Raw genomic sequence first — 20893 nt, 5'->3', positions numbered from 1 at the left:
CATTTATTTTCACATGAACTGAGTGGTCATTTCAGAGCAGCAGCTAAGGCTGTGGATCTGGAGCCACATGTAGACCACACCAAGTAAGGATGACAGATTTCCTTCCCTAATGAACTTCAGTGAACCAAATGCTCTTTTACAAAAATTGATGATAGTTTAATGGTTGGATCTGAACCCATAACCTTGGTCTCTGGATTAAAAGTCCAGTGATATTAACACTATCCCACCATCGCCTTCTATCCAGAAGAACTCCAATCGTCTTTTTAACCATCAGTTTCTGAATTATTAACTTTTTTTAAGACTTAGATGGTCCATCAACTTCTTCTGCTGGATGTCATAGATCATAGAATCCTACAGTGTAGAAACGTCTGTTGCATTATTCAGTGTTAAGGAAGAACTATTTCTTTGAAAGCATCTGAAGGTTGGTCATTTTTGAAATCTGCATTCAGTTGAACAATTAACAGTCACTGTTCCTCTATATCTATAACTTACTGTGCTACACTAAATTAAAGTCCCAGAATCATGCTCTCACTGATGCAGCTTGTCTTTTTTTCATAATCCCAGGAATTTATCAACAGAAAGCGGTCAGGTAGCCTATCCTTGAACTATCCACTTCTTTCACTGCTTCCTTTCAATTTCTATAAGCATTTTTTTCAGAGCACTCAATTAAGTCTGCTTCCCTCTCCATTTGCCTGATGATGTGCAGCACTTTCATTGCTAGGCCTCCAGAAATAGAGAATCATATTCAAGGCTGATTGACCTGCAAAAAAGTGCTCTTTTCATTAATTTTATTGTTTCAGAGGCTGGATTCCTAATTGTGGGTCCCATCTTTGCAATGAAAGCTCACTTCGTAGAAATTTTCTTGTTCCATTAGTCATTAAGTTCATTTAGCTGCGCTAAAACCACCTGACCAGACCCAATCACTTGCAAGTCAGATTCAAATTAAATTGTCTTTAATTTGCTGAGTCTGTCAGAATTTATGTACAGATGTACAATGTGTTTGATATTTGTAAAGAAGTGTTTGACCTATAATTCTTTGACTCAGAGGGCAGCACACTCTTCTTGGAATCAGAAGGTTCATAAGTAATTATGGAACACTGATCAAGCTTTGTCCCGGATGGTATCGAGCTACTTTAGTGTTTGAGCTGCATTTATTCAGATAAGTGGATGTGCAAAAGGGTCACTTTGCAGTAAAATTGCTGAATGTCTTGGGTATCCACAGCAAGTAATTTATTCAAATGACATCCTGGACATGTTGGATGTACATGCTAACAGACAATGACCTACAATGACCTACAGCGTTGTCGCATTAGTTGTTGAAATATCTGACCCCAGTCAGGTCCAGTGACCATTAATCACTCAAGGAACAGCTGCTCACAGAACCACTAGGTACAAAAGAAATTTCAGAAAATAATTAGATTGAGCAATATCAATTAAATTTGGGCTTTATTAAGATGCTACATAGCCAAACAGGATTGGTCATTACAGCATAGACTATTTAACTACTAATATTTACTGTATTCTCTCTGATAAACAGTTAATTATATACAAAATAGTTGCCCGACTGCTGTAGTCCAATATTGGATGATCAAAGCTGATAGTACATAACTAATTTCACTGTAGTGCCTAAGGCATGTGTGGGGATAACTATCCCACAATGTGGTTCTCAGCAGCAACGGCCTTCAGTCAATCCTCTGAGCTCCCAAATGTGGGTTCAGCAAATAGCAGGTAACATTTGACTTCAGTTACTTGTATTAAGTGTGAAATGGAATACAGGAGGTCCCTTAATATTTATCAAATAAAAGCATGGGACAACACGTTAAGGAGTAAATGGATTTAGCTTTTTTTTATATATTGTATTTTCTTTCTAACCCTGATTATAGGCCACTTTGAAAAACTGCATTAACAGAAACTATTCAACACTTTTCCCTTTTGGGTTGGGAAGGAAAGGGCTCTTTTTTTAAAGTGGCATTGGCTTTCCCAGCCACTCAAACCAGTTATACATACCAGATGGTAGCGGCAGCACCCGCATTCATTTAGTGTACTTAGAAGAGGTAATCCTGCAATAGGTACCAGAATGTAACATGATTAAAATGACACCTAGAATATGCTGTCACCACATCAAAATGTTCTCCCTCATCCCCCACCCACCCAAAAATGTGAGAGCTCTCTGCACGTGAAACTTACTGTACAACTTTTTAATTAACAAGGTTTCTCTCGATTATCTTACTGCACTTGTGCAAAGGATAACTGAAAGGCAAGAACCTGTGAAATGCTGTACATTAAAGTGTTTTTTATATTTTAATTTTTGATCATGAAATCATTTCTACCCCATGATATGGCAGATCAAACAAAAAACAACCCAAGCTAACAGATCACCAGCATGCTGCCTTGCTCTACAACACCAGCTTTCCTACAATTGTCCCCAGGATAAAGAACAGGACAACTACAGCGATGATCCGAGTGGCAGGCCCTTCTTCTTTCATCATAATGTTCTTGGATGGAATAGGGCTACCAGGTTGAGGCATCCTCCTCATTCGCAGGCCGTCATCCTCCTGCAGTACAAAGAAAGATTCAACAGATTCTTTAATCATGACTGTTACTTATGGTGGGGAATTACAGGTTAAATACAGGATAAAATTCTCTCTACACTGTCTCCATCAAACACTCCCAGGACAGGTACTGCATAGGGTTAGAAACTGAGTAAAACTCCCTCCAACTGTCTCCCATCAAAGACACTGAGGAAAGGTACAACACAGGGTTAGATATAAAGCTCCCTCTACACTGTCCCCATCAAACATTCCTAGGATGGTACAGCACAGGGTTACATACAGAGTAAAGCTCCCTCTATACTTTCCAAAACAGGTACAGTACAAGCTTAGATAGAGAATAAAGCTCCATCTACACTGTCCATATGGCACTTCTTCATTTATTCGAGCCCTGGCAATGCACTTCTTCATTTATTCGAGCCCTGGCAATGCACTGTCTTCATTTCATACTGTGTCCATCCCATACCCTTCACGAGGCAAAATGTCAATAGGGGGACATTTTTATCATGTGGGTTAATGTTCGCTTGCAATACATTATGATTGCCAAAATCATTTCACGTGTAGAAACAAAGAGAGGCTTTCAAACGATATCTTAATTGGGACCTCAACTATTCACAATACATATTAATGATTTGGATGAGGGAACAAAATGCAGCATCTCAAAGTTTGCAAATAATATCAAGTTGGGTGGGAGAGTGAACTATGACATGGGTGCAGAGATCCTTCATCATGATCTGGACAATTTGAGGGAGTGGGCTAATCAATGGCATCTGCAGTATAATGTGGATAAATACGAGGTTATTCATTTTGGAAGCAAAAACAAGGCAGCAGATTACTATCTGAATGGCTGTAAATTGGGAGGAGTGTGTGCAGCAGGACCTGGGTGTCCTTGTGCACCAGTCGCTGAAGGTAAGCATGCAGGTGCAGCAGGTGGCAAGCAAATGGCATGCTGACCTTCATTCAAGAGACTTCGAGTACAGGAGCAGGGATGTGAGTGTGAGGGAACACTTTGGATCCAGTGATCACAATGCCATTAGTTTCAACCTGATTATGGGTAAGGATAGATCTGGTCCTCGGGTTGAAGTTCTGAACTGGGAAAAGGCCAAATTTGATGAAATGAGAAGGGATCTGGGAAGTGTGGATTGGCAGAGACTGTTCTCTAGTAAATGGAAGGTGGGAGGCCTTCAAATTTTGAGAGTGTAGAGTTTGTATGTTCCTGTCAGAATTAAAGGCAAAGTAAATAGGAATAAGGAACCTTGGTTCTTGAGGGAGATTGTAACACTGATTAAGAGGAAGAGAGAGTTGTATGAAATGTACAGATGGCAAGGAACAGATCAGATGCTCAAGGAATATAAAAAGTGCAAGAAGCTACTTAAGATGGAAATCAGGAGGGCTAAAAGAAGATACGAGGTTGCTTTGGCAGACAGAGTGAAGGAAAATCCAAAGAGCTTCTATAGGTATGTAAGGAGCAAAACGATAGTGAGGGATAAAATTGGTCCTCTTGAAGACCAGAGTGGTAGACTATGTATGGAACCAAAAGAGATGGGGGAGATACTAAATGGGTTTTTTGCATCCATATTTACAGAGGAAACGGACATGGAGTCAACTGATATAGGGCAAACGTTGGGAGGTCATGGAACCTTTACAGATCACAGGGAAGGAGGTGTTGGCTGTCTTGAGGCAAATCAGAGTGGATAAATCCCCAGGACCGGACATGGTATTCCCACGGACCTTGAGGGAGGCTAGTGTTGAACGTGCAGGGGCCCTGGCCGACATATTTAAAATGTCAGTATTCGGGGGGAGGTGCCAGATGATTGGAGGGTGGCTCATGTTGTTCTCTTGGTTAAGAAAAGGTTCCAAAAGAAATCCGGGAAATTATAGGCCAGTAAGTTTGATGTCGGTGGTGGGCAAGTTAGTGGAACATGTGGTAAGGGATAGGATCTACGAATATTTGGGTAGACAGGGACTTATTAGGGAGGATCAACATGGCTTTGTGCGTGGTAGGTCATGATTGACCAATCTATTAGAGTTTTTCGAGGAGGTTACCAGGAAAGTGGATGAAGGGAAGGTGGTGGATGTTGTCTACTTGGATTTCAGCAAGGTCCCTCATGGGAGGTTAGTTAGGAAGGTTCAGTCGCTAGGTATACATGGGGAGGTAGTAAATTGGATTAGACACTGGCTCAATGGAAGAAGCCAGAGAGTGGTTGTGGAGGATTGCTTCTCTGAGTGGTGGCCTGTGACTAGTGGTGTGCTGCAGGGATCGGTGTTGGGTCCATTGTTGTTTGTTATCTATACCAATGATCTGGATGATAATGTGGTAAATTGGATCAGCAAATTTGCTGATGATACAAAGATTGGAGGTGTGGTGGACAGTGAGGAAGGTTTTCAAAGCTTGCAGAGGGATTTGGACCAACTAGAAAAATGGCAAATGGAATTTAACGCAGACAAGTGTGAGGTATTGCACTTTGGAAGGACAAACCAAAGTAGAACTTACAGGGTAAATGGTAGGACTCTGAAGAGTACAGTTGAACAGAGGGATCTGGGAATACAGGTACAGAATTCCCTAAAAGTGGCGTCACAGGTGGATAGGGTCGAAAAAAGTGCTTTTGGTACATTGGCCTTTATAAATCTGAGTATCGAGTATAAAAGTTGGAGTATTATAGTAAGGTTGTATAAGGCGTTCCTGAGGCTGAATTTAGAGTATTGTGTACAGTTCTGGTCACCTAGTTACAGGAAGGATGTAAATAAGGTTGAAAGAGTGCAGAGAAGATTCACAAGGATGTCACTGGGACTTGAGAATCTGAGTTACAGAGAGAGATTGAATAGGTTAGGACTTTATTCCCTGGAGCGTAGAACAATGAGGGGAGATTTGATAGAGGTGTGTAAGATTTTGATGGGTATAGATAGAGTGAATGCAAGCAAGCTTTTTCCATTGAGGCTAGAGGAATAAAAAATCAGAGGGCATGGGTTAAGGGTGAAAGGAGAAAAGTTTAAAGGGAATATTAGGGGGGATTCTTCACATAGAGAGTGTGGAATGAGCTGCCGGATAAAGTGGTAAATGCGGGATCACTTTTAACATTTAAGAAAAACTTGGATGGGTTCGTGGATGACAGGGGTGTGGAGGGGTATGGTCCAAGTGCAGGTCAATGGGACTAGGCAAAAAATGGTTCGGCACAGACAAGAAGGGCCAAAAGGCCTGTTTCTGAGCTGTAATTTTCTATGGTTCTATGGATGTTCTGTTGCAATTATACAGGAGGTGAGGCCACACCTAGAATACTGTGTGCAGTTTTGGTCTCCTTTTTTGCTCTTGAGGGAGTGTAGCAAAGGTTTACCAGCCTGATTCCAGGGACAGTGGGACTGATGTATGAGGAGAGATTGACTAGGTTAGGATTGTTTTTGCTGGAGTTCAGACCAATGAGGGGGAAATCTCATAGAGACTTACAAATTTCTAACAGGACTAGACAGGATAGATGCATGGAGGATGTTCCCGATGGTGGGAGTATCCAGAACCAGGGGTCACAATCTGAGGATTTGGGTTAGACTATTTAGGATAGAAATGAGGAGACGTTTCTTCACCTAAAAAACTGTGAGCCTGTGGAATTCATTATCACAGGAAGTAATTGATGCCAAAACATTGAATGTATTCAAGAGGTGGCTAGCTTTAGTACTTGAGGCAAATGCGATCAAAGGTTATAGGGAGAAAGCAGGATTAGGCTATTGAGTTGGATGATCAACCATAATCGTAACGAATAGCAGAGCAGGCTCACATGTCTTCCTCCTGCCCCTACCTTCTATGTTTCTATCGTTCTGATTTGAGTTTCAGTGATAAGTCGGCTAGTGCAGGTGTATAACTGACACTTCCAACCTTTCCTAATCGTATCACATTAACATGAAAAACGTTCAAACAAAATTGACAAGAAAAGCAAGAGGTGTGTTTTCATTGTGGGCATAGGATACTAATTGTCAGAATCCCAAAACCCTACATCCTGGGGTTCAAAAAGAGATAACTGCAGAGTTTGTGAATGCTCTGGCTATGAATTTCCAAAATTGCTTACATTTTGGACTGGTTCCAGCAGACTGAAAGTTAGTAAATGTAACATTGCTATTCAAACACATAGTGAAAACTGGGAACTAAAGGCCAGCCTGACATCAGTCATTAGGAAGGAATTGCAATCTACTGCTAAGTAAATCTTAATGCAATAAAAGCATTGTATGATTACAACTAGTGTATATGGATTTACAAAAGGGAAATCTGTTTGATAAATTTATTAGAGGTTTTTGAGGATGTAACTAGTCAGGTATGTAAAGAAACTTCTATGTAAAGGTAGGTAATGGGGAATCAGTACATGTCATATACCTGGATTTCCAAAAAGCATTCGATAAAATGCCACACAAAAGGTTATTAGGCTAGGTCAGGTCTCATGGAATTAAGGGTAATATTTTGGCATGGTAGAGGATTGATTAAAGGATGGAGTAAAGAGTAGGCATAAATGGTATTTTCAAGTAGGCAGCCTGTGGCAAGTAAATTATTACAATGATCAGTGCTGTGATCCCATCAATTTATAATATATATTAGTGAATTAGACAAAGCTGAAAATAATAAGATGCTGACAATACAAAGCTAAATGGAAATGCAAGCTGTGAGGAGGACACAAGGGGCCGCAAAGAAAAGTAGATACCTTGAGTGGGCAAAAGATGGTTGGGTGAGTATAATGTGGGGATATGTGTTGTTATTCACTTTGGTCATAAGAGTAGAAAAGCAGAATTTTTAAATAAAACATAGATTTGAGAGTTGTAAATATTGATGTTCGAAAAGATTTGTGTACTCTTGTACAAAGGACTCAAAGTTAGCATACGAGCACAGCAAGTAGGAAGGCAAATGGCCTGCTGGCCTTTATTGTAAGGGCACTGGGATACAGGAATAAGTAGACCCTGCTACTATTGTACAGGGTTTTGATGAGATGACACGCTGAATACTGTGTGCAGTTTTGGTCTTCATATTTAAAAGATGACATACTTGCATTTAACTTTGATTCACAAGACTGGTCCCTAGGATGAGAGGGTTGTCCTCTGATGACAGGCTGAATAAATTGGGTTTATATTCTCTGGAATTCTGAAGAATGAGAGATGATCTCACTAAAATATTCAACCTTTTGGGAAGGGGCTTGATGGGATAGACACAGAGGTTGTTTTCCCTGAACACAGGGACACAGTCTCGGGACAAGGGGATAATTTAGGACTGAGATGAGGAGAAATATCTTCATGCAAAGGGTTGTGAATCTCTGGAACTCCCTACTCCAGAAAGTTTTGTGAGCTACTAAGGCCTCACACTATATATTTTTATAAAGTACAGACATAGATGCTCATTGTAAATTCTAAAGCTGGACAAAGACCTGTAAAATGGCTGAGAGTATCTGTGTATGACCCCTGAACAAAAGAAGCCTCATTGCAGGGAAGCCATTAATGACCCGCTATGGACTTCAAAGGGAGCTATACAAAGGCCACCCACATTTAATAACCTGCACTTTCACAATGCCAATGACCAGCTACTATAACCAGTACACCTAAGAATTATGGAAATTTGTGAAGTATGCTTCCAAGAAACCATACTCTCTCATGAAGTGCAGGGAATTTTATCTGTTGTCTTGATTAACAATTAGCTCTTGGCCATTGACAATAATCAGATGATCTAGTTATATAAGATTGCAGTTTGTGGGAGTTGCTATGTGCAAATTGGTTCCTCAGGACGTTCCTGGGAATCAACAGATTCCTATGGGCCGTCCAACATATTTTATGGCTCCCCTGGCTCTTATGTTGGAGCTAATGGGGATCTTCCGTGAATGTCTGTATAAGCTGTGTATGTTTATTGATGTCTTTTTTTTTACATCCACAGGTGATTCGGTCCGCCTTGTTGGCCAACAAGGGCCACACATGCAGTGGGTCGTGCGAGAACTGCTCTTGGATGTTGCTTCGAGAGTTGCCTAGTGCTTCACATCGTTAGTGTACGCTTAAACTGGACCAACTAACGGGCAACACTACAGTTCAGTGACTATCGCTGTTTGCTGTGCAGATACAGGGACCCGGGTTGGATCTCCGACTTGGGTCGGTGTCTGAGGGAGTTTGCACATTCTCCCCGTGCTTGCATGGGTTTTCTCCGGGTGCTCTGGTTTCCTCCCACACTCCAAAAACGTGCTTTTAGGCTGATTGGTGTTAATAAATTGTCCCTAAATTAGACCTCCCTTAATCTGGCGCACATATAATTCTCTAAATTTGCACCCCTTTATTGTGGAGTCCAAGAGGCGTAGACAAAAGTCGTAGGTAGGAGGAGGATTGGAATGAGGCACTCACTGAGTGTTACAATGGGCGGCGCGGGCTTGTAGGGCCGAAGGGCCTGTTTCCTGTGCTTTGTTGTTCTTTGGTTCCCAGTTTTCCTATGTTACAACAACAATTCCACTTCCAACATACTTTACAGGTTGTAAATGTAAGCTCCTTCTTTTTCTTTTCATTCAGGAAGCCTCACCTTTAACTGTTTGTTCTCCTCACGAAGTCTCTGAACTTCCGACTTAAGTATCCTGCAGTCTTCCATCACTTTCCTCAAGTCTAAATCATCCAAGGAAGAACTGGTTGATTTTGTCATCATGGAGGTTTCTGTTTTCAGTGAAGTGGAAGTGACTTTATTCATCTCCAGCTCATGCTGCAGAAAGTGATTCAGAGAAACTTAAATTAAAAAAAATTTTTCAAATTTAAATCCATCTAAAATTAGTTTGATTAGAATTATGAACCTAGGTGTCAGTTCTGTTACAAGTTAGTAACACAGGAGACAGGAGTTTTTGCTCACAGTCAGTTTGGATCAGTAATATTTCCACCTCCGAATGAGACTGTCATGGGTTCAAGTCCTCCTGTAGGACTATAGCACACAATCTTGGTCAATACTCTCGAGTGCTACATTGTTGAAGGTGTCAACTTCCAGATGAGGTGTCAAGCTAAGATCCAGTGGACAGAAGAGATCCCACAGTACAGGAGCTCTCCTGCTTAATGTTTGCTCTTTAAGCCGCATCAAAAACAGTTAACTGCTCAATCATCTGTTTGGGATGAAACTTTGCTGCTTTTGTGTTGCCTACTCTGGCTACAAAACTACACTGAAAATAAGAATTTATTGGCTGTAAAGCACTTTGGGGTGTCATCAGAATGTGAAAGACAAAAAAGTTAAAAAAAAATTCTTTCTTCCATTGAAAACAGGGATGGAAAGTGCCTTTCCATCCTCCCTAGGTGTTGGACGATTCCCAGGGCAAGCAATGAGGATCCTAAGTTCGTCTATACAAGACCAGTAGGACTACACATATTGACGCTTGCTATATTTAACAGTATATGGCCTCTGAGAAAGAAGACAGGGTCAGATGAAGCAATCAGAGACTGTTCAATCATTGTTGACAGAACAGTGCTCTCAGACTAAAAATTCTCACTGACCACTGAGACCCCCTGACCTGTTTGTTTCTTTGTCTGGCCTCAGGAATGAAAAGAGTGTGCTACATTCCATTCAGATATCATAAGGATTTCAGAGACTGTATGACATTCCAATACAACATAATCAGTGAATGACACCAATGAAAAATCATTAACAATTGCAGCCAATTTCTTTGAAGGATGAGGGATCCAATTGAATATACATTTTCTCATTATCCTTTTATGATATTAAATCATATAAAGAAATCTCCAAGCACTGGAACACCAATAAATAATGGCGCCTGAAATGGAGATCAAAAGCAATCCAGGTAAGTCTGAAATGGAAAAACAGGCTAAAAACCAGAATGTGTAACAGCCATTGTCTGTAGTGTTTTTCCAGCATTTGTAGCTTGCATTTCAATTAAAAAATGTCTTTTTGTAAACAGAATTGCAGGAAGACAGCTTGAAAGTGGTCAACTCCAGGCTATTTTCTTTTGTGTTGTCTTGGCCAAGGGCAATCACAGAGCTTTTAGTTTAGAACGGGTATATACTGTTTAATTTTCAGGTTGGTCACATGCCTTATGGGTATTACTACAAATCACTTAAAGTTCATTATAATGAGTCTTCATACGCACACAAACATACACACTGAAGTACACACAAGCACGCATTTAATCCACGAGGTATCTGGCATGACCTTGAATAGATAGTCACATGCACAGGTATTATGTCAAGGGTAGGGATGTCATGAACATTTCAATTTATGTTGCAAGAATGAACTTGTGTCAAGAAACACAATATTTAAAACCGCTACTTCTGGTCATTACACTGTAATATCTTGTCATACAAAATGTAATAGGGCTTGAATTGTCAGAACTGTGCAGTCATGGTCGTTCTGGTGTTTCTTTTTGTAACACATTGCAGATCAAGTCTTGATGGGGATGGTGACTTGGAGGATGATGTATCATAGGATGATATAATGCCTTATGTTGCAGAGCATACTGCACATCGTCAACATGGAGTAATGGAATTCCTCTCACAATGCAGAGTATGTTATACATTAACTCTGAACTGAGGGATCCGCTTTAAGGAATGTTGCAAAACACAATGACAGAAGTTGCGGACAGTGCTGGCATCATTTTGATACTGAGCTTCTGACTTCCATTGTGAGCAACTCCAGAAGCTGGGAATCTTTCACGTGAGCAGAGAAAAGAATATGGCAGGAGAAGTAACTACATTCACGGAGAGGAAGCTGGGATAACCTCTCTCTTACATCCTGTGCCTGGAGGTCAAGAAAAAGAAATGGATTTACAGATTGACCAACATCCCATCGGAAGTGAAGGGAGACCCAGAGACATTCAAAATGGCAAAGTCTGATAAGAACTGCAAGTGAAAAGAATCATCATATTTTTGGTGGCATGGTGATACAGTGGTTAGCACTGCTGCCTCACAGCGCTAGGGAACCCGGGTTCAATTCCAGCCTCGTGTGACTGTGTGGAGTTTGCACGTTCTCCCCATGTCTGTGTGGGTTTCTTCCCACACTCCAAAGATGCACAGGTTAGAATGATTTGCCATGCTAAATTGCCCCTTAGTGTCAAGGGGATTATCAGAATAAATACATGGGGTTATGGAGGTAGAGCTGGGAAAGATTGTTGTTGGTGCAGGCTCGTTCTCTTATGATTTCTTTGTCTGCACTGGAATCCCAATAACATATTATTATCACATGTTGGATTTATATTATTCCATTTTTCAAACCAGGCCAGAGATACATGTCTGGGAGAAACATAATATTATGGACAACTTTTTCAATGGATTCACACAACTGAACAATTGTGGCACTGAACCAACAATATGAACAGCTGTATTAATGGACTGAAGTCACTGTGCGTTTGCAGGGGAATCCTATGACATAGGTAACATTATGTAACATGACATCACTACACCTAAGAACTGGTTAGGACAAAGTGATCAGTCCAAGACAACATTAATCGCATAACCATGAAAGTTTACATCAATACCATTACATTTCTCTTTGTGTGTACTGGGCGCCACTGGAACATTAAGAAAAAAATGATGCAGAGTTAAACATTTAATAGCACAGCACCTTCAGTCCTTTAACATTTTGAGATGAATATCACTCATTGGCTGTTTCTAGCTCTATCAATGATACTGCTTGAATAAATTGTTTTTTAAGTCATCAGTGTATCGAACAGGAGCAATTCACAGGGTCAGTTCAAGAAAAGAGCTCTCCTTTCATATTTTGGGTGAATTGCTGGTATTTTTGATAAGATTTCATAGGATTTTTCAGCTCAAAAGTTCATTCATCCATGTGTATCTTTGCTGGTTCCTTGGTGCAACTATGCAATTAGTCCCACTCATCTGGTCTTTCTCCAAAGCTTGCCAAGTAGGAACCAGAACAGAAGCCTGAACAATGGAAATTGGCTAATTCCCCATTTACAAATCTTTATACTTCCAAAAGGGATTTGATAAGGATCCATATAAAAGAAAGGTTGTTGTGTAAGATAAGAGCTCATTGCACTGGAAGTAATATACAGAGGACTGACTAACTAAAGAAAACACTATTGGGATAAATGGATTATTTTCATTTTAGCAAATTGTAACTAGTGGAATGCTGCAGGGATCAATGGTCATTCCTCAACTATTTCCAGTCTATATCAATAACTTTGATGAAGGGACTGAGTGTATTGCAGGCAAATTTGCTGATGATACAAAGATAGATAGGAAAGCAAATTATGAGGGAGGGTGCAAAGAGTCTGCCAAGTGGTTAAGTGAGTGGGCTAAAATTTGGAAAATGGATTATAATAAAGGAAAATGAGAGTCTGTCCATTTTAATTGGAAGAATAGAAAAACAAAATATCATTTAAAGAGGGGCAACAGAATGTTCCATTCAAAAGGAAGTGCCTGGCCTTGTACATGAATCTTGAAACGTTATAGATATAGCAAGTAATTGGGAAGACAAATGGAATGTTGATCTTTATTGCAAGGAGGATGGATTAAAAAAACAGCAAAGACTTGTTACAACTTTACAGGGCATTGAAGTTCCATATTTAGAGTACTGTGTATAGCTTTGGTCTCCTTATTTGAAGCAGTTCAAAGAATGTTCACAAGATTTATTGCTGCAACGAAAGAGTGACTTATGAGGAAAGGTTGACCAAGCTGGAGCAATACTCACTGGAGTTCAGCAGAATACGATTTTATTTATTATTGTCACATGTATTAACATACTGAAAAGCATTGTTTCTTGCACGCTATACAGGCAAAACATACTGTTCATAGAGAAGGAAATGAGAGAATGCAGAATGTAACGTTACAGTCATAGCTAGAGTGTAGAGAAAGATCAATTTAATGCAAGGTAAATCCATTCAAAAGTCTGACAGTAGCAGGGAAGAAGCTGTTCTTGGTTGGTATGTGCCCTCAGAAGAAGTTGGTATATGATCTCAGAAGAAGGTGGAAGAGAGAATGTCCGGGGTGCGTGGGGTCCTTAATTATGCTGACTGCTTTGCCGAGGCAGCGGAAAGCATAAACAGAGTCAATGGACGGGAGGCTGGTTGCATGATGGACTGGGCTACATTCACAATCTTTTGTAGTTTCTTGTGGTCTTGGGCAGAGCAGGAGCCATATTAAGCTGTGATACAACCAGAAAGAATGCTTTCTACGGTGCATCTGTAAAAGTTGATGAGAGTCATATTGATGCGCCAAATTTCCTTGAAGAAAACTTCCTTGAATAAGAGGGAATCTTTCTGAAATATAAAAGATTCTGTGGGAACTTGCCAGGATACAACTCTCCCCAATTTTTACAGATGCACCTTTCCGCATTTATCACAGCTTGGTATAGCTCCTTCTTTGACCAAGGCCACAAGAGGCAAAGGGTTGTGAACATATCACAGTCCATCACGCAACGAGCCTCCCATCCATTGTCTCTGTCCACACTTTCCACTGCCTCAGAAAAGCAGCCAGCAAAATCAAGGACCCCGGACATACTCTCTTCCACCTTCTTCCATTGGGAAAAGCATACAAAAGTCTGAGATCATGTACCAACCAACTCAAGAACTTCTTCCCTGCTGTCATCGGACTTTTGAATGAACCTATCTTAAGTTGATCTTTCTCCATACCCTAGCCATGAATGTAACACTACATTCTGCACCCTCTTTCCTTCTCTATGAACTCTATGAATGGTATGCTTTGTTTGTATAACGCAAGAAACAATACTTTTTACCATATACCAATACTTGTGACAATAATAAATCAAATCAAAATGTTGAGAAAATGTACCCTTTTGTGGGGGAAGTGAGAACTCAGAAACATAATTTCAAAATAAGGAGCTAGCAATTTAAATTGGAGATCAGGAAATTTTGCCTCTCTCAAACTTGTGATCTCTACCCAGAGCACAGTGAAATCTGGATCATAAATATATTCAAGGTATATATACTCAAGGTTGAGATAGATTCTTGATCTATTGGTGAGGGAAGAGTAAGTGGGGGGTGGCAGGACAGGCAGAAAAGCAGAGTTGAGGCAAAAATCTGATCAGGCATCATCTTACTGAATAGCAGAACAGACATTAGGAGCCATAAGGCCTATTCCTGCTCCTATTTCTTACATTCAGTCCAATTGCAATATTTGATTGCTACTGCTTTTCAGAATGAAACAATGCATTACAACTACCTGAATGCCAGAGGCACATTTAGGAAAGCTACTTAAATTTATACCAGGAAATAAATACATGAAGTGTCAGGTTTCTGTGCTGGCAATGGCAGGCTATGATATTACAGTGAGTATAGAGGAGTCTGCAATTATTAAAATATACGTTGCATTAAAAATTCACCTGGGCCAAGTGTCAATGGCCAGCGTCCAGTGAGTACTTGCACTCCACAGGTGGTTAAAGTGATGCAGGAGGCTAAAGGTGGATGAAGGCGCGATAGAAGGAACACCAAGGCCAACGAGAAACAACGTCAATTTACAAAAGCAAAATCTGATCCCGACAATGCTCAAATTCAATAGTTTAACTGGTACAAATGTGAACAATGTGAAGCTGTGGAAGTTTGCACATTCCCTTGACTATCTCACTGAGTTTTCTGTGATTTCCATTAAACTGCAACCTTCAAAGTAACTGAGCTATGATTTGGCTAAGCATTGAATTGCCCTGAACATGAAATGTCTGCTGCTACTTTCTATTTCAGATGTCCACTGTTGCAACAAAGATGCCACATAATGCCAGCATCATGAGATCAGCGGGCGCTGAACTTCCCCATCTCTCAATGGGAAAATCATCACGACTGGGTCCCCTCCCTCATTTCCAGACATGACCCTTTTCAACTTACTGTTTTCTCGTTTTCAGAGGGCAGCTCAAAGACACATCGCAGCTTCGAGTCCATTAAATCATCTGGCTTTGCATCTTTCCACTGTAAAAAATCAGAGTAAACGGGTTTAGCATTTAATCATCATCAATCCTTTGTACAGTAGCTACTGCTAATCCATTTCATATGAAGGAAGTCTGTCAAATTAGGAAATGAGAAGACTAGAGGATTTCACAGTTCAATGTGGTATTCAGTGGGAACCCAGCCTGACAGGTGGCAACACTGTGCATCAGCCAGAATCCATTTTCACCTAAATGTGGCTGCCCAGGATTCCCAGCTTGCAAGCTGGGAATTCTCAAATAGAAAAGACTGAGAGCTCAACAGCAGCAAATTGAGAAGACTCAATATAGAACATAGAACGCTACAGCACAAACAGGCCCTTTGGCCCACTAGTTGCGGCGATCACTTCTATACCTACTAAGCCATAGATCTATCTATAACCCCCAATCCCATTAGATCCCATATACTCATCCAGAAGTCTTTTAAAAGACCCCAGTGAGTTCGCCTCCACCACCACCGACGGCAGCTGAATCCATTCACTCACCACCCTCTGAGTGAAAAACTTACCCCTAACACCTCCTCTGTACTTGCTTCCCTGCACCTTAAATCTGTGTCCTCTCATAGCGACCATTTCAGCCATGGGAAATAGCCTCTGAGAATCTACCCTATCTATTCCTCTCAACATCTTATAAACCTCTATCAGGTCGCCTCTCAACCTTCGTCTCTCCAGGGGGGAGACTCCCAGCTCCCTCAACCTATCTTCATAAGGCATGCCTCCCAATCCAGGCAACATCCTTGTACATCTCCTCTGCACCCTTTCAATAGCTTCCACGTCCTTCCTATAGTGAGGCGACCAGAACTGCGCACAGTACTCCAAGTGGGGTCTGACAAGGGTCTTATAAAGTTGCAGCATTACCTCCCAACTCCTAAACTCAATCCCTCAATTAATGAAGGCCAGTACACCATACGCCTTCTTGACCACATCCTCCACCTGCGAGGCCAATTTAACAGTCCTATGGACCCGGACCCCAAGATCCCTCTGCTCTTCAACACAGCTAAGAGTCCTACCCTTGATATTGTATTCCTTCATCCCATTGGTCCTGCCAAAATGGACCACTACACATTTATCTGCGTTGAAGTCCATCTGCCACTTCTCCGCCCAGTCTTGCATCCTATCTATGTCCTGCTGCAACTTCTGACATTCCTCCAGACCATCCACAACACCACCAACCTTCGTATCGTCTGCGAACTTACTAACCCATCCCTCCACTTCCTCATCCAGGTCACTTATGAAAATGACAAACAGCAAGGGTCCTAGAACAGATCCCTGGGGCACTCCACTGGTGACCGACCTCCATGCAGAAAAAGACCCATCCACAACCACTCTCTGCCTTCTGCAGGCAAGCCAGTTCTGGACCCACAAGGCCAAAGCCCCCTGGATCCCATGCCCTCTCACCTTCTCAAGAAGTCTTGAGAAGGTGCAGTATTTTACAGAAGTGACGCACAAGTAGAAATTCACAAATTCCAATGCACTCAAACTCTTGAGAAGCAGTAATATTTAGAAAGCACATTTTTGTTAGAGTTTTAACATTTTTACAATTAACACAACACACCCTCAAAACCAGACAGAGAAAAAAGCAGGGGGAAACCAACGCAGTTGGTTCAGTATGTTCAACATACACAAAAAACATAGAGGACAAGTAACAGGATGGGAGAAAAGAGAACAAAGCCACAGAAACATGGCAAAGTTCACATTCTCGCATATATTAGAGGCAGTGCTACATAGCCCACCTCCCTGGGCAACACGTTTCAGACATTCACCACCTTCTGTGTAAAAAAAAACTTGCTTCACATATCTCTTCTAAATTTTTCCCCATGCACCTTAAACCTATGTCCCCTAGTACTTGACTTTTCCTACCCTAGGAAAGGGCATCTGACTACCCACTCTCTCCATGCCACTCATAATCTTGTAAGCCCTTGTCAGGTCACCCTTCAACCTCCATCATTCTAGTGAGAAGAAACTGAGTTTATCCAACCTGTCCTCAAAGCTAATACCCTCTAGATCAGGCAGCATCCTGGTAAACCTCTTCACTCTCTCCAAAGCATCCAATCTTTCTGGTAATGTGGTGACCAGAATTGTGCACAATATTCTAAATGAGGCCTAATTAAGGTTCTGTACAGTTGCAACATGACCTGCGAATATTTATACTCAATGCCTTGACTGATGAAAGTATGCCTTCTTGACGACCTTACCCACCTGCTTTGCCATTTTCAGTGATTGGTGGGCATGTACGCCCAGATCTCTCTGTCAATACTCCTAAGGGTTCTACCATTTACTGTATAACTCCTACAAAATGCATTATCACACACCTGTCCGGATTAAATGCCATCTGCCATTTCTCTGCCCAAGTCTCCAACTGGTCTAGATCTAGTTTAGTAGTTTATTAACTAAACTACTTGTTTAGTTAAAGTTCCCAGTTAGTTAAATAAATAAATAAATTGTTAAACGTTCATTTTAAAGTGAGTGTCAGGTACTTCTGTTAGTTAACCACTAAATGTCACTGAAGGACAGTTCATCTTCCCTCACCGATTATTCCTCTTTGGGGGATTTAGCTTATGTCTTAAGGGGGAACAACCTCCATGTCGTAATAAATATCCTTATGGAGTTATTGAATGCCATCTTCAGTGTAGCAGGATACAGTACAGAGTGCATATTGCACTCCAATGGCTTTCAGTTATGTTCTAAGTTCATTGAAACCCTAGTGCATCTGTTGTATCAGCAATGAGGAATCCTAGAAGAAAGGGACATTTGCTCCATCATAGAGCAAGGCCCTATTACATCTAGCTGCCTCCAATACTCTTTGGTGATCTTTGATGTTATTAGAAGACATAATTACAGGTAGTGTCGCTGTTCGTATTGTATTTCTGAAGCCTAGGAACACTGTGTCCTTTCTAACTTAAAGCACCCAACTCTTGTTTCTAAATAAAGAAAACGTATTCGCTAGCACTCAAAGTAATTTAACTAGGAGCTGACCCTCAGTTCCTTCTGGCAAAGTAACAATCCAGGCATTTTTTCTCCTGCCTCAATTCTCCAGATCACCAAGGAATTCTAACGCACCACACAGCTGCTATTCCAAAGATAGTAAGCAGGCCTCAACCAGGGAGGGGGCTATACTGGATTTAGTTTTGGGTAATGAGCCGGGTCAGGTGGTTGAGGTTGCAGTAGGCGAACATGTGGTTAACAGTGACCACAAGTCTGTCTACTTTAGGATAAAAATGGAAAAGGATGAGTGCTGTCCGAAGGGGAGGGTGCTGAACTAGGGGAAGGCGGGCAATAGCCGGATTAGGAAGCAGCTGAAGGACACTGATTGGGAGAGGTTGTTAGCAGGTAAGTCCACAGTTGGCAAATGGGAGGCTTTCAAGGGCAAACTGAAAATGTTGCAGGAAAGACATAGAACATAGAACATTACAGCGCAGAACAGGCCCTTCGGCCCACGATGTTGCGCCGACCAGTTAAAAAGCAATGATCCTCTAACCTAAACCAAACCCTTTCCATCCATAAACCTATCCACGGATCTCTTAAACGCCCCCAAACTAGGCGCATTTACAACTGCAGCAGGCAGGGCATTCCAATCCCTCACCACCCTCTGGGTAAAGAACCTACCCCTGACATCCGTCCTATAACTACCACCCCTTAATTTATAGCTATGGCCCCTCGTGCTAGCTTTCTCCATCCGAGGAAAAAGGCTATCACTGTCCACCCTATCTAAACCTCTAATCATCTTATATGTTTCAATAAGGTCCCCTCTTAGCCGCCTTCTTTCTAACAAAAACAACCTCAAATCCCTCAGTCTCTCATGTGCCGGTAAAGAGGAAGGATGGGAAAGGCAGGATCAGAGAGCCGTGGATTACAGGGGATATTGAGGACTTGGTCAGGAAGAAGAGAGAGGCATATGTTAGGTCTAAGCAACTGGGAATGGAGAAAGCACCGGAGGAATATAGAGAGAGCAGGAGGGAGCGCAAAAGGGGAGTTAGAAGGGTGAAAAGGGGGCATGAAATTGCTTTGGCTGATAGGATTAAGGAAAATCCAAAGGCATTTTACTCTTATATTAGGAACAAGAGGGTGGTTAGAGGGAAAATAGATCCTCTTAGGGACAAAGGAGGGGAGCTATGCATTGAGTCTGAGGGAATGGGGGAGATCCTGAATGAATACTTTGCGTCGGTATTCACGAAGGAGAGGGGCTTGGTGTCTTGTAATGTCTTGGAGGGAGCTGTAGACCAGTTGAAAGAAATATCCATTACGAGGGAGGAAGTGTTAGGGTTTTTAGGTAGCATAAAAACTGATAAAGCTCCGGGGCCTGATGGCATTTATCCCAGGCTGCTTAGGGAGGTGAGAGATGAAATTGCTGGGCCTCTGACGCAAATCTTTGTCTCTTCTTTGGACACAGGTGAGGTCCCAGAGGACTGGGGGATAGCTAACGTGGTACCGCTGATTAAAAAGGGCAGTAGGGATAACCCTGGTAATTATAGGCCAGTGATTTTGACATCGGTGGTAGGAAAGTTGTTGGAAAAAATTCTTAGGGATAGGATGTATAAGCATTTGGAGCGTTGTGATCTGATTAGAGATACGCAGCATGGCTTTGTTCAGGGGAGGTCTTGCCTTACGAATCTGGTAGAATTTTTTGAGGAGGTGACAAAAACAGTTGACGATGGACGAGCCGTTGATGTCTTTGGTAGGAAGAATGGTACACTTTGGTAGGAAGAATGGTAGGAAGGACTATTACTTACGGGGCGAAAAACTGCAGCAGGCGACGGTGCAGAGGGACCTCGGGGTCCTTGTGCATGAGTCGCAAAAACCCAGCTTGCAGGTGGTCAGGAAGGCAAATGGGATGCTGGCCTTCAAAGCGAGGGGGATTGAATATAAAAGTAGGGAGGTCTTGCTGCAGCTGTATAGGGCATTGGTGAGGCCGCAGCTGGAGTACTGTGTGCAGTTTTGGGCGCCGCACCTGCGCAAAGATATTTTGGCCTTGGAGGGAGTGCAGAGGAGGTTTACTAGGCTGATACCGGAGTTGAGGGGGTTGAGCTATGAGGAGAGGCTGAATAAACTGGGCTTGTACTCGTTAGAGTTTAGAAGAATGAGGGGAGATCTCATTGAGACGTATAAGATGATGAATGGGATGGATAGGATAGAGGTGGAGAGACTCTTCCCGCTCAAAAAAGGCAGTAGGACTAGGGGGCACAGCCTCAAGATAAAAGGGGGGCGGTTTAGAACGGAGTTGAGGAGGAACTTCTTCACTCAAAGGGTGGTGAATCTCTGGAATTCTCTGCCCATTGAAGCGGTGGAGGCTGCCTCGCTAGATATTTTTAAGACGCGGGTTGATGGGTTTTTGATAAGAGAGGGGATTAAGGCTTATGGGGAGAAAGCGGGAAAGTGGAACTGAGCAGCGACAGATCAGCCATGATCTTATTGAATGGCGGGGCAGGCTCGAAGGGCTAGATGGCCTACTCATGCTCCTATTTCTTATG

General features: G+C 41.9%; 1 protein-coding gene across 3 annotated transcripts in view; it reads right to left on the bottom strand.

The window, feature by feature from the left end:
- Positions 1 to 1429: 1429 nt before the first annotated feature.
- vapb (VAMP (vesicle-associated membrane protein)-associated protein B and C) overlaps positions 1430 to 20893 on the bottom strand; it is a 107573-nt gene continuing 88109 nt past the window's right edge. Inside the window, exons 4-7 of one of the 3 annotated variants that reach the window (XM_080205094.1) lie at positions 15332 to 15412; positions 12011 to 12043; positions 9070 to 9243; positions 1430 to 2555 (exon numbers count right to left, since the gene is read on the bottom strand). In XM_080205094.1, the coding sequence (XP_080061220.1) occupies positions 2397 to 2555; positions 9070 to 9243; positions 12011 to 12043; positions 15332 to 15412 (447 nt within the window). In that variant the 3' untranslated portion in view covers positions 1430 to 2396. The remainder of the gene's footprint in view (positions 2556 to 9069; positions 9244 to 12010; positions 12044 to 15331; positions 15413 to 20893) is intronic. The other 2 variants (XM_080205095.1, XM_080205096.1) reach the window with 2 other exon arrangements.

This window comes from Carcharhinus amblyrhynchos, chromosome 16 (genome assembly GCF_965287045.1).
Source record: "Carcharhinus amblyrhynchos chromosome 16, sCarAmb.v2.hapA, whole genome shotgun sequence".
Classification (NCBI taxonomy): Eukaryota; Metazoa; Chordata; class Chondrichthyes; order Carcharhiniformes; family Carcharhinidae; genus Carcharhinus; species Carcharhinus amblyrhynchos.
This window is presented reverse-complemented; position numbering and strand designations above follow the sequence as displayed.